The 14,745-nt window shown below is 34.7% G+C and overlaps 1 protein-coding gene across 2 annotated transcripts in view; it reads right to left on the reverse strand.

Annotated features, from left to right (window-relative positions):
• TBC1D22A (TBC1 domain family member 22A) overlaps positions 1–14,745 on the reverse strand; it is a 140,025-nt gene that overhangs the window by 57,152 nt on the left and 68,128 nt on the right. For both annotated transcript variants that reach the window (XM_014868950.2, XM_088165782.1), the window contains exon 11: positions 10,479–10,606. In XM_014868950.2, the coding sequence (XP_014724436.2) occupies positions 10,479–10,606 (128 nt within the window). The remainder of the gene's footprint in view (positions 1–10,478; positions 10,607–14,745) is intronic.

Below are 14,745 nucleotides of genomic sequence, written 5' to 3' on the forward strand. Positions count from 1 at the left end.
AGACTTTGGTCCTCAAGAACAACATTAATTTTAATAAAGCCTTTTTCTAGAAACACTGACTACTTCAAAGTAGTCAAGGAGCAAAATAGTTTGCTAGACTGTACCTAACATTCTACAAATATTCTGTATGCATTCCTCAAGATCCTGATCAATAAAGCACTTGAGAGCACATGTTTAAATAAAAAAATTCATGAGTTGAAGTCAATGGGATTATTCACATTCTTCAAGCTAAGATGAACTAAGCATAAGAAAAAGTACTTTCTCTCTGCATTCACAATCAACTTTCATTTAGCCACAGAAAAATTAACATCTATTTCAACAGTACTGGAAGCTGCCTAAAGAACTAGAATCTTGAAATACCTACAGGCTTCTCTATGCATATCACTAAATTTTGATTTTCTGTTTTTTGCATGTCTAAATACTTTCCTCACAAAAAAGCATGGATTCTCATTTTTTTTCCTGAAAAAACACTGAATCTTCCCTGATGTCAATGAATGCTACCAAAGAAAAATGAACAAAAATTAGCAATACACAAACATATATCCTATTCACATTACTTACATTGAAACAGTTGATCTAGCGGTCAAGAATTTCACATCATAAGTCTTTTTAAATATTATGAAAAGCCTTTAAGTCACTTTCTGCAAAAATGCATAGAGCTTCCATTTTGAGATGAAGATTTTTAAATTTGAGTGCCTACTTATGCTACAAAGCTAATGTAGATGGAGTCAATATGTTCAATGGAGCCTAAAAAGGCATTCAGCTGATGAGCCACTCTAAACCATCAATCTCATAAATCACTCTAAATCTTTCTCTAGGCTCCTGAGTTTATTCACTGGGTGAAGCTTAGATACCCAATACTGCAATGAACACAAACTTGCAGAAAGACACCTATCTTCCTGCATTTGTATCTCAAACTGAACCTCACCTCTGCTGTCCACAGTAAGCCCTCTGGTAGGAAGGAAGGATCAGGAACTTTGGAGTTCCGGATCTGACAGACCTCTAAACACATAAATTCCCATGTATTGGCAAGTAATATGCAAACCCATTCAAAGGCATTCATTTGTGCTAATTAACAACTTCAACTGTTATGGGGAGTCATATTTAAGCATCTCATAGAGGCTGCAACTGTCAGTTTTATATCTGCCACTGCCAACGCTAGTGAAAATGCAGATCACAGTCGGGAAGCTGAATGTGCACACTGCTCTGTGCTAAAATGTGGTCAGCAGAAAATCAGGACCCACTTAGTCTGCTTTTACTGAGAATTTGGGAACCCTCTCTCTCCACAAGAAACTACAAAATAAATAGGAAAAACAAACTAGACTTGGATGATCAACAAAAGATATATAGACACACCATTGTAATTCTACAAATACCATCTGGCTTTTTTCTGTTATAGGAGAAAACCTGTGAGCTATATTCATATACAAAATACTCTCATGTAAGAATTAGAGTATTCTAAATTCACACTGGAAAGCTGAATTATTGTTGAAGAAATTTTGTCTTTACCCTGTGCACATAATCCTTAGGCATGTTAATGACTGTACATAAAATTATACATATATATTTGGTTAAAGCAACGTGGTTCTTGTTTTACTAACACTCTTACCTTCTTTTCTTTGAGTTTTCTATTATTCCAGATTGCACTTAACACAAGGCAAACAATAAGAGGTTAGTGACTTCAGTAGTGCTGTACCACCGAAATATAATTGCCTGCCACAATAAATTCCTAATGAGCACAACTCTTGCCAGAGGAAGGTTGCCCTGGCAACAAAGTTATTCCAGAAGGTAACTATCCATTTGGTAGAAGGCAATGACACTCAGTTGTCTGACAAAGATTCAAAAACTATAAAAACTTTTTGATTGCTCAAGTTCAATGGAAGCTTGATGTACCAGAACTCTCTTGACACAAGAAAATACTGATTTGCTGAATACAAAGGGATTGAGAAACTTCCAAATTAATGCAGAGTTAGAACAAGGACATTATGTTAAAACAGGTACATGTTTCAATTGCCAGTCTTGCAATAAAAAGTTCTTCTCTCACTTGTTCATGTCTTTCTATGGTTCCAAATAACTAAATACGATTTAAACCATACTTTAACATTTACTTTTAAAGATAACAATGTTAAAAGGTTTTCCTGAATTATAATGGAAATTGGCAAGATCAAGGCTGGGCTCGGTAGACAGTAGGATGGTGAATTCCAGCTCTGAGGTAGGGAGCTAAAAAAATTCCCAAGAGAAAACAAGAATCAAAAGTGGCAGAATCAAAAGTAGAGGCATGACCTGAGTACAGCCTCCTGAGGATACTGATGCTTTTTAACCCAGGAGCTGTTTTCGCTTACAGTCTATGGCAGGTAGTGACAAGAAGAGTCACCACCAAGACACACAGTATTTTCACCTTTATTTCCTAAGAAAATTAAACTTCCATGTTCACATTTTACATCTGGCAAGAAAGATTATATCCCACTATGTCTGTCTCCCCTACTCCAGAACATTTAACCTACTGGCCAGTTTCAAATTGACAAATGCCTAGAAATCTGAAAGATGTGATCCTACCCACGTTAGTAATTGGATATCAAATATTCATATGTCCAAACATTTCTTACAAGGTAACTAAGCCAGGTTCTAAGTTATTGTCTTATTCTAAGTTACTGAGAGAGCAAGTGTTCATGAATTAAAAGGACAAAAATAACACAATAGAATCTGTGTATTTCACTAAAATACTAAGTGGTCTTGAAAAATATTACTTTGGTAGAGATATAAATTATTCAGAATAGCTTTTACTGGTAAAAAATAGAATTGGCTTCAAAAAGTTTCAGAAAGTTCTTGTGCCACTGAATAATAAAATGACAAATGAAATTCAGTCTGGATATACACACTGCAAAGCATAAACATCTGATGTCATCCATGACACAAACAGTCAGCTTGACTGAGACAGTCAAGCTGGACCAACTATGAAGAATTAGCTGAAGTACTCACCTTTGACAGGAGAAATGGCATGAAAAAGTATAAATAAAGAAATAAAAAAACAGGAAACAAATTTCATTTATGAATAGATGGTGTTCTCAACTGTTAAAGAAGTTTCCATTTACTACACAACAGAAATAAGCACAAAAAGGACACAAAATGGCCTTTGTAAATACAGATATTTTCAGCTAAAAGGAGTGATTGTATACAGAGATAGAAAACAGTTTTGAGACAGTTGATGGGGAAAAAGTGAATAAAGAATGCTTTGACACAATTTCTCAAAGAAATGAGTGGAAGTGAATTCAAAAGAATCTTTTGTTAAATCAAAGATAAAAATTTCTTTTCACACTGCATAAAGAAATTACAAAAAAAAAACAACTCTGCCAAAGGATGCTTTAAGCAGCATACTTTAAAACAATTAAATAAATATTTAATGATACTCAATAAGCATTTAAAAAAAATCAGTATAAGAGATAAATATATAATGAAGCTGCTAATAGAAGAAGATGGAAGAGTATATACCTTCCTCACTGTTTTGCTCTCATCTAAATGTTTGTCTTTGTTCACTTAACCTAACCTGGTTCAAGGATCTTTATGGTCCAAAAAGACCAGACTGGAACAGTGAGAGGTCTCACACTCTCCAAATTCCTGGCCATGAAAAATTAAATTTTATTTCAGTACTCTAATTTTGAGTCTCTTGTCTCAGGTGACTTCAGGCTTTGATTGAGACCAGAGTAGCAATAATATCTTTCTTGTATAGATTCTACAGTGTCTGTTGAGAAATGTACTCCAGTTTCAAATTTAATTGTGGTTTGGTTTTTTTTAAATAAGTGCTAAACACAAAACAAATCTACTAGAAAACATTTAAATCATTCTCATGTTCAGGGAATGAAATTCACTGATTGGGTTTACATGAAAAATAGAAACATAGGAAAAAAAACAATAACTGCATTTTTGAACACTTCCTAAATTTCATTGACTTAGGGCCATAAAAAAAATCATTATTATGTGTAACCTTTTCCCCACTTTTTATCTTTCTTTTTAGGTTGTTTTTTGTTTGTTTGTTTGTTTTGGTTTTTTGGTGGGGGTGGGCAGGGTGAAGGAGGAGCAAGGGGTGGTGGTGTTACAATTTATGTAACCAAAATTTTATTTTAATAATTCCCTAGACTTAGACATCTACTTGCATTTGGAAAAAGAGAAAATCTGCACGTCTGCAGTTTTTCATGAGCTTAATATGATTTCTGGATTCTCAGCACTTCTAGAAAATTGCACCAATATTATTTCTTAAAACTTAAAATTAGATGCCTACTTGTAAACAAAATCCCCTCAGTCAAAATCTAAGGATGAGCTACATAAATGATACCAACAAATAAATGGGAAACAAATATGGTCTGTTACCATATTGGTCAATAAAGCGTGAGGTCCAATACGAGATACATGAAAAGAAAAATGAAGACTAAGTCAAAGAAATGAAAAATACACTTCAGCCTTCCTTGAAGAAAGGAAGATGTAAATGGTGGTCAATACATTCATATTTTCCAGGAAAAAAAAGTGTTTATTTTGGGCAAAGAAAGCATTGGTCTCCTCGATTAAGAAAAAAATAATAAATTCCAAGAAGGAAACAAATGCATTTTTCTAGACCCACCTGCAAGATACAGGCCAGCAGGCTCCACCAGCAACAGGTGCTCCCTATTGAAGTTTGTCTAAGGGATGCAACCTGAGGAATGTACTATCTCCTAATAAAGAAAATCTTCAGAAGGATGGCAAATAAGGACAAGCAATCATTCTGATCTAGCACGAGGGCTGAAATCAGAGCTCTTCCCTCTCATCATCTCTCCCCTGCACCAGCTGAGGTACTTATCAGCCTCCTCATTTCCTTAATGTGAAGAAAACGGATACTGCCAAGGAGCTGAGGGGAACAGAAACTAGAAGAAAAACCTATTTCAGCAGTGAGACAATAAATCAAGTCACTACTACTGTCAAATTCTATGGGTGTTATTATTTGCCTTTTTCTGTGTCCTTTGTTAATCTTTGTTTTGCATTTTACATGGTAGGATTTTATAAATTCTTTCATTTACACTAATTTTACACAGTAAGCTTTTAGGTACCTTGGTAACAATAAAGTTTTCCTCATATAAGAACAGGGCAATGCTGCAAAGCAGGACAGCAGGGCACTGTAAACAGTACCTACCTCACCTCCCTGGTTTTGTGTTTCCAATGAGTCTGAGTGCATTATTCATGTCAACTGCATCAGCTACTTACTGGTGAGTTGGCAATACAGCAGTCAGCTAAATGGTATGAAACAAAAATGCCTCCTGGCAGGTGAAAATATTAGGCTGTACACTTCAACTCTAAACATTCACGCAGCATATGACAGCACATATTTAGAACTGAAAACTAACATACATAGCTGCTACCTTATTTTCCTTTTCTGATTTCTTTTTTCTGAGCAAGTTTTTAGCTATGAAACTTGTGTTGGTGTCTCTTCTGTGAATTATGTACTACTGTTATGGTGAGTTACACAGAAATCACTGGGCAAAAGACAGCACGAAAAGGTAATTTATGTGAGAACATCAGATCAGAAGGTAAACACTTTAATAAAAAATACACCCACTCCATTTTGCATGAAAAATAAATAAAATTAAGTACTTTAATGTATATGAAAATGTCTATCCTATTTAAAATCCCAGTCAGTATAACACCTTGTTATCTTGCATCCAGGTAATTTGATGGCATTGTCAGAGACTTCCTTCCAGCTGCAAACTGCCTACAAATCAAATGTAGTTTTGAACTCCATATTTAAGCAGTGAAAAAATACTGATATTCAAAACTAAACACTATGCTGTTTTAAGTATTGGTATACAAGCACTGACATTCAAGTTCTGTATTGCCATTTCTAGTCAAGGATGAAGAATTGGGAATGGCTGCCACCGCTGAAATGGCATTGCTTCCTATCCCCCAGCACAGGAGTACACAGCTACATAAAAACAGCCTGAAGGACAACACACATCTTAAGAATTTAAATAAATGAAAATTAAAATTTCATTGGAAACTGCTATAAAATCTCTTAGTCTGAAGAGAGTATACTTTCTGAGATTTGATGGTAAGAATATAAAATACTTATCTAGAGTAAGACAGCACCAATGCTGAGCATTGAGTCATCTCTACCTTTCTAATACAGTATGGTGATCTTGACTTAAAGTTAGAAGCCCACAGAAGTCAGTTTCAAATAGCAAAGCAATCTTTAGAATTGTGTCAAAGCATCCTTCTGTCAAGGACCAAATATAAAACTAACTTGCATTTTGTAAGTCCATAGAATTATGCTAAACACTTATATATACTGAATAATTCAGCCATCGTGCTACTTCATTTTACCAATCCTTTGTGCCAAAAAAAGATTATAACATATAAGATAAAGAGGCGAGATATAACAGAAAATAAAACTCAGGTCTTATGTTACACTATTTTGGTTTGTGGATATGAACATTCATATTAAACAGTTTCAGTTCTATGGATATAAATTTTAAATGCCTTGGGTATAACTTAACAAGCAATTTCTATATTGAAATAATTTACAAGGTATTTACTGCATTAAAAAAATTAAAAAAAACCCAAAAACACAAGATCAAGGCCTGAAACAAGTGAAGAAGTGGATAATTCACTCAATAAAATGCAATTCAAATTAAAGAATAAATCAAACTAAATACTTACAGCTAAAAAACTTTCTCAACATATGTTTTGTAAGCAAAATGCATAATTCCTTTACTTTTTCTACTTCATACAGTTCTTCAGAAGACAATGATGTATTTTAGTGGATTTCATACAGTTACAGAATGACAGAGTATTTACCGAAGGAAGGATTTGGGAGCCTTTCTAAATTTCCCTTCCCCTCAACTCTAACTAGCTCAAGTACAGGTATTTTGGATCTGTTCAATGATTTACTCCACAGACTCTAACAACTGACTGATGAATCCAAAATTAAACTAGACAGAGAATATGACTCTAGCCAGAGTATTCTTGCTACCATACATTCCACCACAGAGGTGGACATCATTAAAGTGTCCAATTCTATTCTCATGCAAGTCACTGGAAGAACAGTAACAAATACCAAGAGACAGAATTCAGTTCCAACACCTCCAGCCAACAGCAGTTCTCTCTCACACTAGGAAACACACAACAGCAGACTATTTAAGTGTGCTGTCATTCCCCTGAAAACCCTCTCTTGCAGTTCATGAGAAACTGGGGCCTGCTGTGAGAATCACCAATCTAGAATTTAAGCTTGAAACAGCACAATATTTATTTTTCCACTGAAACAGAGGAAAACAGGCAGCTTGGCAAAACAAAGTATGGTTTCAGCTTTAATGGGGAGAGAGGAAGACAAAAGAGAAAAAAATGTTATTTTCTGTGAAAACAGCAGCAGTAGCAGATCCTCTCTTTTAAAAGGTGCCACTAGTCTCTTCTCTTTGGATTTCTGCAGGAAATAGAGCCAGAATGCACTCCTGGTGCACACATGAAGGGATCTGACAGCTACCTTCCTATTCCTTCCACATGAAGGAATCTGACTGTCCCACCCATCCTGGACCTGCTGCTGATGCTGCTCCTATGCCATTCCTGCATCATGACACACACTGGGACTAGAGATGACTGTAAACAGTGCCTTCAAAATGCCCCATCCCAACCCCGGATCCACAAGGTAGGTATAGTCTGAGCAAAAGCTCGACATAAGAGTGTAGGGATGAATGCCTGTAGTCCCTGCTGATGTTACATAACAACATGATTAGTTCACCTTTCTGAACTTAAAGTGCAGGTAAAGCTATTTCTGTTTACAGTAGTTCAAGAATATCAGGGGGTAAAAGTCAGAACAGGCACATCCTAAGCACCAGGTGAAATAGCAGAAAGTAAAACTGTGTAAATTTAGGCAGAACTCCCATGTGTCCTTAATTTACTGCTTTAGGATACATGAGGTAGCAAAAGCCTGACAACAGGACCATCAGCCTTCGAGTACAGGGAGAAAAGTATTTAAATATCTATCCAGCCCTTACAATTATTAGCAGGACTGTTCCTGCCATCTATATCTGGAAAGCTAATTCTATTTCTTGCCTTTATTCATTTTACATCTCTCTTTCAAATCCAACATCACAGTTCCATCCATGGCTAAACCCTCTGGAAAATGTCTTTAATAAAATATCTCTAAATGAGAGATATATTTTGGCCTATAGAAGGCTTCACAGTTAAAAATATGAAACAGACAAGAAAACCAACTGAACAAATTCTGTTTCTGAACTATTTTCCATTCAGAAAGCAGCACTGCTAATACAGTTGTAAGCAATTAAGTTAGAAATTGCAGGCAACAGAATAGCTTAATGATAAGTTGGGAAAAATCTGTAACATTATTGCTTAACACTCCAGCAGAAACTTTGCAAGAACTTTACTGGCTCTTGCAGGTTCACTGCATTTGTTATCCATAGTATCAGGGTGAAAAGATCCATATTATAGGTTGATAATCAGTGCAATATAAGCACAACTGAAATCTGATTAGCAACTTGAGGAATTGCTTGAAGTTGTTTTAGAAAAAGGTGTCTACATTAAGATATCCTTATTGCTTTAAAATACACTATTAGACAAGACATGCATACAGAATAGTCTACTAAATAATGAAACCCAGAAAACAGCACAGATCTGCTGCACCTGATGAGTCAAAACACAGGATTACTCCTTAAGCTTGTTTAATATACAAAAATAGTCCCCACTCTGTCTATAAGAATTCCACGTAGGTATTTAGATATAAATACCTTGAAGAAACCTTGATTTAAAAGATACCATTGGAAATATCATGCAAAGAGTTAAGTATTAAGCTTTTAAATACTACTTTAAATACATAAGAATTTGTTTAAAAATATGATTAAATTATCAGAAGCACTTACTACAGATAAAGATCTCATTGAAGTGCAACTTGAAAGGTGTCTGTGGACTAGCAATGAGAAAGGGCTCCTTTCAGCATGGTAATAGTTTGAGAAATTAACCCTAGACTTCATTTTCAAAGGAAAATTCTCAACATTATCATAGAATCAGAGCTCATAGATGAGCTCAAATTGAAATTCTGTCAAAAACACCTATTTTTGGGGCACATACGGGTAGTTATCTGGATTAAGGAGGATCTCCTACATAAATTTATCATATAGATAAGGCTAATCATCAGGTACCAAGTGCAGTGCTAGAGGTAGCATAGTAAAAAGCCTTCAGGAAACCTTCAGCTAGAAATACTGCAGCAACAGCAACAAAAATTATTTAAAAGGAGCTAAATTAGTTACAGTAAACTATTTTAAATAGCTCAACCTTTCAAATTATCAGAAAGGTCTTATAAAGAATGAATATTTTACACTGGAATAAAATGCCAGGTAATAACAAATATCACAATGAGTAACAGATATTGTAATGAAACAAAGGAGTCAAAAGAACCTCAGATGGAAACAATAGCCATGTTCAATTCAGATGTTTCTTGAAGATAAACTCTGCAAGGCTACCATCTCTCTAGAAGAGATTACCAGTAGAACTGATAGATTCCTCTTTTCTTAACATGTTCTTATCAGATTTAGTACCATCAGACTTCATTGAAACAACTTAATGGACCCATTAAATGAAGAGCAAGCAGTTCTTCACTCTCTGTTACAGGTCTGGATAAATGATCTAAGCAGACATTCTGGCTTTAAAGTGTATGAAACTAATGGAAGTTTCTACATAATAAGTAGTATAAAGACAATGATATTTAAAGATATTCCATCTTTTTACAAGGCATAAATTATGAGTTAATCTTATATTTACTGACTAATACTGTTGAAAATTCTTAATATTACTTTTCCACTCCTTCCACTAACTTCAACAACAAAGTTGGATATATATAGTTTAAACATTTGGTCAAAAACTGCAACCAGAAGCTACTGGAACATCAAGTAATAGAACTAAGAATGGATGAACTGCATTTCTCAAATATCAATTCTTTGACAATAGGAAAATAAATTATTGAGGAAAAATAATTATGACAACGAGGTCAGCAACATAAAGAGTTTTGTCTGGACAAACAGTAAGACAGAAGACATGACAAAGGACGAAGGCTGAGAACAGAAGATTGAAAGCTAATATTGCACTGAGCAGTTAAGCAAATGGACAATAAGAAGCTGGGAACTCAGAATCGATGAAGGGCATTGATTAGGCACAATTCAATGTTTCACTTCTCTGAAGAGACAGAAGGGAATATTGACATTAACTTTTGAGTGAGTGTTCATTTTAGTACTATAAACTATCATGACATCAAGTGCTTGGCTTTGAAGGGGAAAAAAATAAAGACATTAAGTGTTTCTAAGTAGCAGTGATCACTGAAGGTTTTTTTTTTCTCTTATTATGGTGATTCTCAGTTGACACTAAAGCAAAAAGTTCAAGAAAAACCACTCACAAAGATACTGGCATGTCCAAAACACCTTACCAGAGTTATGGAGGTTTAAAAAAGTACTTACTTGGTATGTGTCCCATAACCTGATGGTACACCGTAAAGGGACTTCTCTCATCAGCAAGTTATTCATCCAACGGAAAGCAAACTGCAAGTATTTCACCTCATGCTGATCCAAGTGCCTATGAACTTGTTCTGAAGACAGAATAAACAGGTATTTTACTGCAACCTTTCTGAAATCTTGAAGTATCAAGTGCACTGTCTAAAACAATAAAATACTCTTCCAATCTCAAGGAAATAACTTGTGGTGAACGCAAATTCTCACAATCACATGAAAACACCCAAAATATAAATTAGTTAAACATTACACTGGACTGATTTTTCTACCACTAGATGGATTAAATACCTGGTCTGAGTTGCACTATCTTAATAAAACATTAAGATCAGAGTTTTACAATATATCACAAAAATATACAAAGTTATAATGTGAAACTATTAGGTACGTATATCCTCACTAATTTCTTAGGCTACAAATTATTTGGGGCAACACTACAATAAACATGATTTCCAAATAACATCATAACATGGCCTCCAAAAATAAAATTTTGGCAATCAAAAAAGTAAATTATAAAATTAAGGAGGTAAAAAATATAGGGAAAGGACACGTAAAGGCTGCATTAGACACAAGAAAAAGTGAGATTAATGTGTAGGAAGTAGAGTGAGAAAACTTAACTAATTTGCATCTCAAATAAATTCTTAGTATTACAGATAAATGCAAATAAAACCAATACAAATCAATGGTTTCTAAACCAGTACTCTCACACAGTGTTTACTGTAGAACATACACTATTTGAAAGCTGTGATAATCAGTAGCAAGGGTTATTGCTGGAGCTAATAAAACTAATCTGCTACATGGCTTGTCTATACTGAGAGAATTTTCTGCAAAATGGATCACAGACATTCTGTTAATAGGCTTTAGTTAACAGTCTCAAATATGACATTAGCATGGTGTAGATGACAAATACTGAAGAAATGCTGTCTTCTTTCGAACAAATTTATGACAAAAAGTCTTTATTAAAGCCTAAATAAGACATTCCTCGTGTCTTCCTGTATACAAATACAGAATCATCCCTTCATCCAAATTCACAGAGGCATATTATCTGCTAAAACAATGAGGAAATGCTCATCTTCCAAACCTTACTAATCTAAGAAATATCTAGAAAGGTACTAAACCACTAAATTTATTAAAATAAGGATTCCAAGGGTATGGCAGCACTATTACAGGAAACATTACCTAGAGATTAAGGTAACAGAAGTTAAGTGATGCTAAATTATAATAAATATTGAAGCTGTTGAATTTTTTTCCACTCAAGGTGTATTTTTTGGCTACATGAAAGTGTAGGCCAATATAAAACAGTTGTTTCAATGCAAAGATGGAAGTAGAAATCTTTTAGATTTTAAGAACAATCAAAAATGATGGGGTTTTTTTAAAAATAAGACATCACAACACATTACTCCAAAGGCCCACTTATCGCATCTTGTTTCCAATGATAACTGAAAACAAATACCAATGAAAATGTATTAAGCAGATTTCTCCATAGCATTTGTCAGCCTCCATTTATCTGTAGCTAAAACAATCTTCAGCTGAGCTGGTATCTATGTTCCCAAAGTCACACCCTTCCACAATATAAACAAATATAGACAGATACTTAAATTGTGAGGACCAGAACTGCACACTGTGCTCAAGGTGATGGTGCACCAACACTGAACACAGTGGGATAATCAATTCCTCTGACCAGCTGCTAATCCTGTGTTTGGTACACCCCAGGATGGGATTTGCCCTCCTGGCCAGGACAAACCAGATCCCGTTCTTCAGGGCTGTTCTCCAACCCCTCCTCTCCCAATCTAGACCCGTGCTCAGAATTACTTCATCATGGGTACAGAGCTTGTAACTTGTTCTTGTTAAATTTTAAAATCTTAAATAAATAATTGATGAGTGCCCAATGTTCCAATCTAACCAAATCCTTCTCCAAGACATCTTGTTCCTCAAGAGTCAACAGTGCCCCCCAGTATAATATCACCTGCAGGCTTGGTAATGGTGCATTTAACTCCTGCACTGAGATCACTGATAAAAATGTTGACTAGAGCTGGCCATAGACTTGAACATTTAAGGACATCACTGGTGAATGCTCACCTGCCCAATGTAGCCTCACTCACTACAACCCTTTGAGCCCTGTCCTCTGCCAGTTATTATTATATCACTTATTCACACCAAATGCTGAATTACTATTGTAATTTGCTTTAGCTGCCTTTGCTTTAGAAAATTCTAGCTGGAAGTTAAATTCATTGAAGTGAGATACTGGGTTAAATTTATTACTTGAATGTCACATTAGGATACCTACACTACAGACTACCATGATTCGCATCAAACAGGATGCAAAAAAAGGGCAGTTTTATTTCTAAGCAAAGTTACTAACTCACAAATTTTTTGTTCTTTACACAGCAGAAATAATTTTCATTTGGCTGTTTGTAGCCATTTAAAAGTAAGTAATGAAGAACAATAAATTGTGCCAGTTGTGATATTTCAACTATGGTAGTTAATGGGCATAATGAATTTCTTGAAAGTTGCTTTCTAGTCTAAACAAGTTGAAAAATGGATTACTAAACTCTGTGCTTTAGACCTAATTGATGCAAGACTGGAATAGAAGATGCATTGAGTAAAGAAGCTAATTCTTCCTACTTTGTAAGTAATTGTAAGCAGAAACTAATTTGCTGATAAAGGCAATTTGGACCAGCATAATCTAAATCTAGATTTTCCATTTCAGTGAAAATAAGTATGTATGTGCAATGAACAAGAAGATCTATAATTACTGTCAGCTTTAAGACTTCAAGTATTTTATAAAAACTACTTCCACTGCAGTTTCTGATAGCAAAATTATTTTACAGTTAAAAAAATAATTCTTTAATCAAAATTCAAAAGAAATAAAAATTACATTTAGTAAGTTTCCCAACACTTTCAATAAATCCACACAAAGTTTGGATGAAGGAATTCTTCTGATTAAAAAATAAAATACATTACAGAGATACATTCCAAAGTAGCATACTGTCAAAAATAGGTAACCTGTAGAGAAAAACCATTTATAAGTATTAATATTTTTATTAAATACACTAATTGGTACATTATTTTGAATTATCACATTTAGCAATCAAACAGATGCTTCTCATACCAGACGGGCCTATACACATAAAATATTTATTCTTCATGTTCAATGTCAGCATCTCATGCTGTTTCACTGAATTCAAAATTAAAATCTATATGGTTACAGAATCATGAACTAAACAGTTAAGGACAGAAACAACCTGTCGAAATAACTCACTCAACTGCTGTCCTGACAGGAGGATGCTGTTTAGAAAGAGTCCCTAGGCAAGCTTACACATATGCAAAGAAAAACTGCAAAATAATGCAAGGTTATGCCTGAACTGCCAAATGACTGTGGCACAGCATGGTGTCACCACATCCATCTGTGTGATTCAACGTTTCAGAATAAGAGCCTTTAGGCACTCACCTTTACACAAAGATTCCTATCAATCCTAGCAATCCTGATGTTTGACCTATTTTTGAAATTTTGAATATTACTTAAAGTTTATTTTTCAGTCATATTTCATACCCTGAACACTTTGCTTTGAAGTATTTTTTTTTCAATATTTTATACATATTTCATTGTAAATATAAAAAGCACTAAGTGTTAAAAATTATCTGAAATGCAGGTATGTTAACAGTCTCTCATAAAGAGGCCTTTTAGATCAACAAAAGAAAGAAAAGTGAGTATTTCTCATGAAAAGCCACACAATTTTTCTTAAAAAGTAAAACAGAAACTACTATGATATCAAAGCAAAAGGGAAGTAATGAGGCCATCTTTGCCACAGGAGCTTATTGGCACTGCCCTTTGCATGCACAATGATTTTTTTTTTCATCAATCCTTAACGTACAAAAACATGCTATAGAAACAAGTTAACACTCCTATTTTCCATGGAATCATATAATCATTTAGGATAGAAAAGACCTGTAAGATCTTGATACTAAACCATCAACCTAACACTGCAAAGCCCACCAATAAACCATGTCCCTAAGGGTCACATCTACACATCTTTTAAATACCTCCAGGGATGGTGACTCAATCACTTCCCTAGGAAGCCTGTTCCAGTCCTTGATAATCTTTCTGATGAAAAAACGTTTCCTGATATCCAATCTAAACCTCTCCTGCCACAAATTCCTCTTGTCATTTCCTCCTGTCCTGTCACTTATTATTAGGGAGAACTGACCGACCTGGCTA

The sequence above is a fragment of the Sturnus vulgaris genome, chromosome 5, assembly GCF_052056855.1.
Source record: "Sturnus vulgaris isolate bStuVul1 chromosome 5, bStuVul1.hap1, whole genome shotgun sequence".
Classification (NCBI taxonomy): domain Eukaryota; kingdom Metazoa; phylum Chordata; class Aves; order Passeriformes; family Sturnidae; genus Sturnus; species Sturnus vulgaris.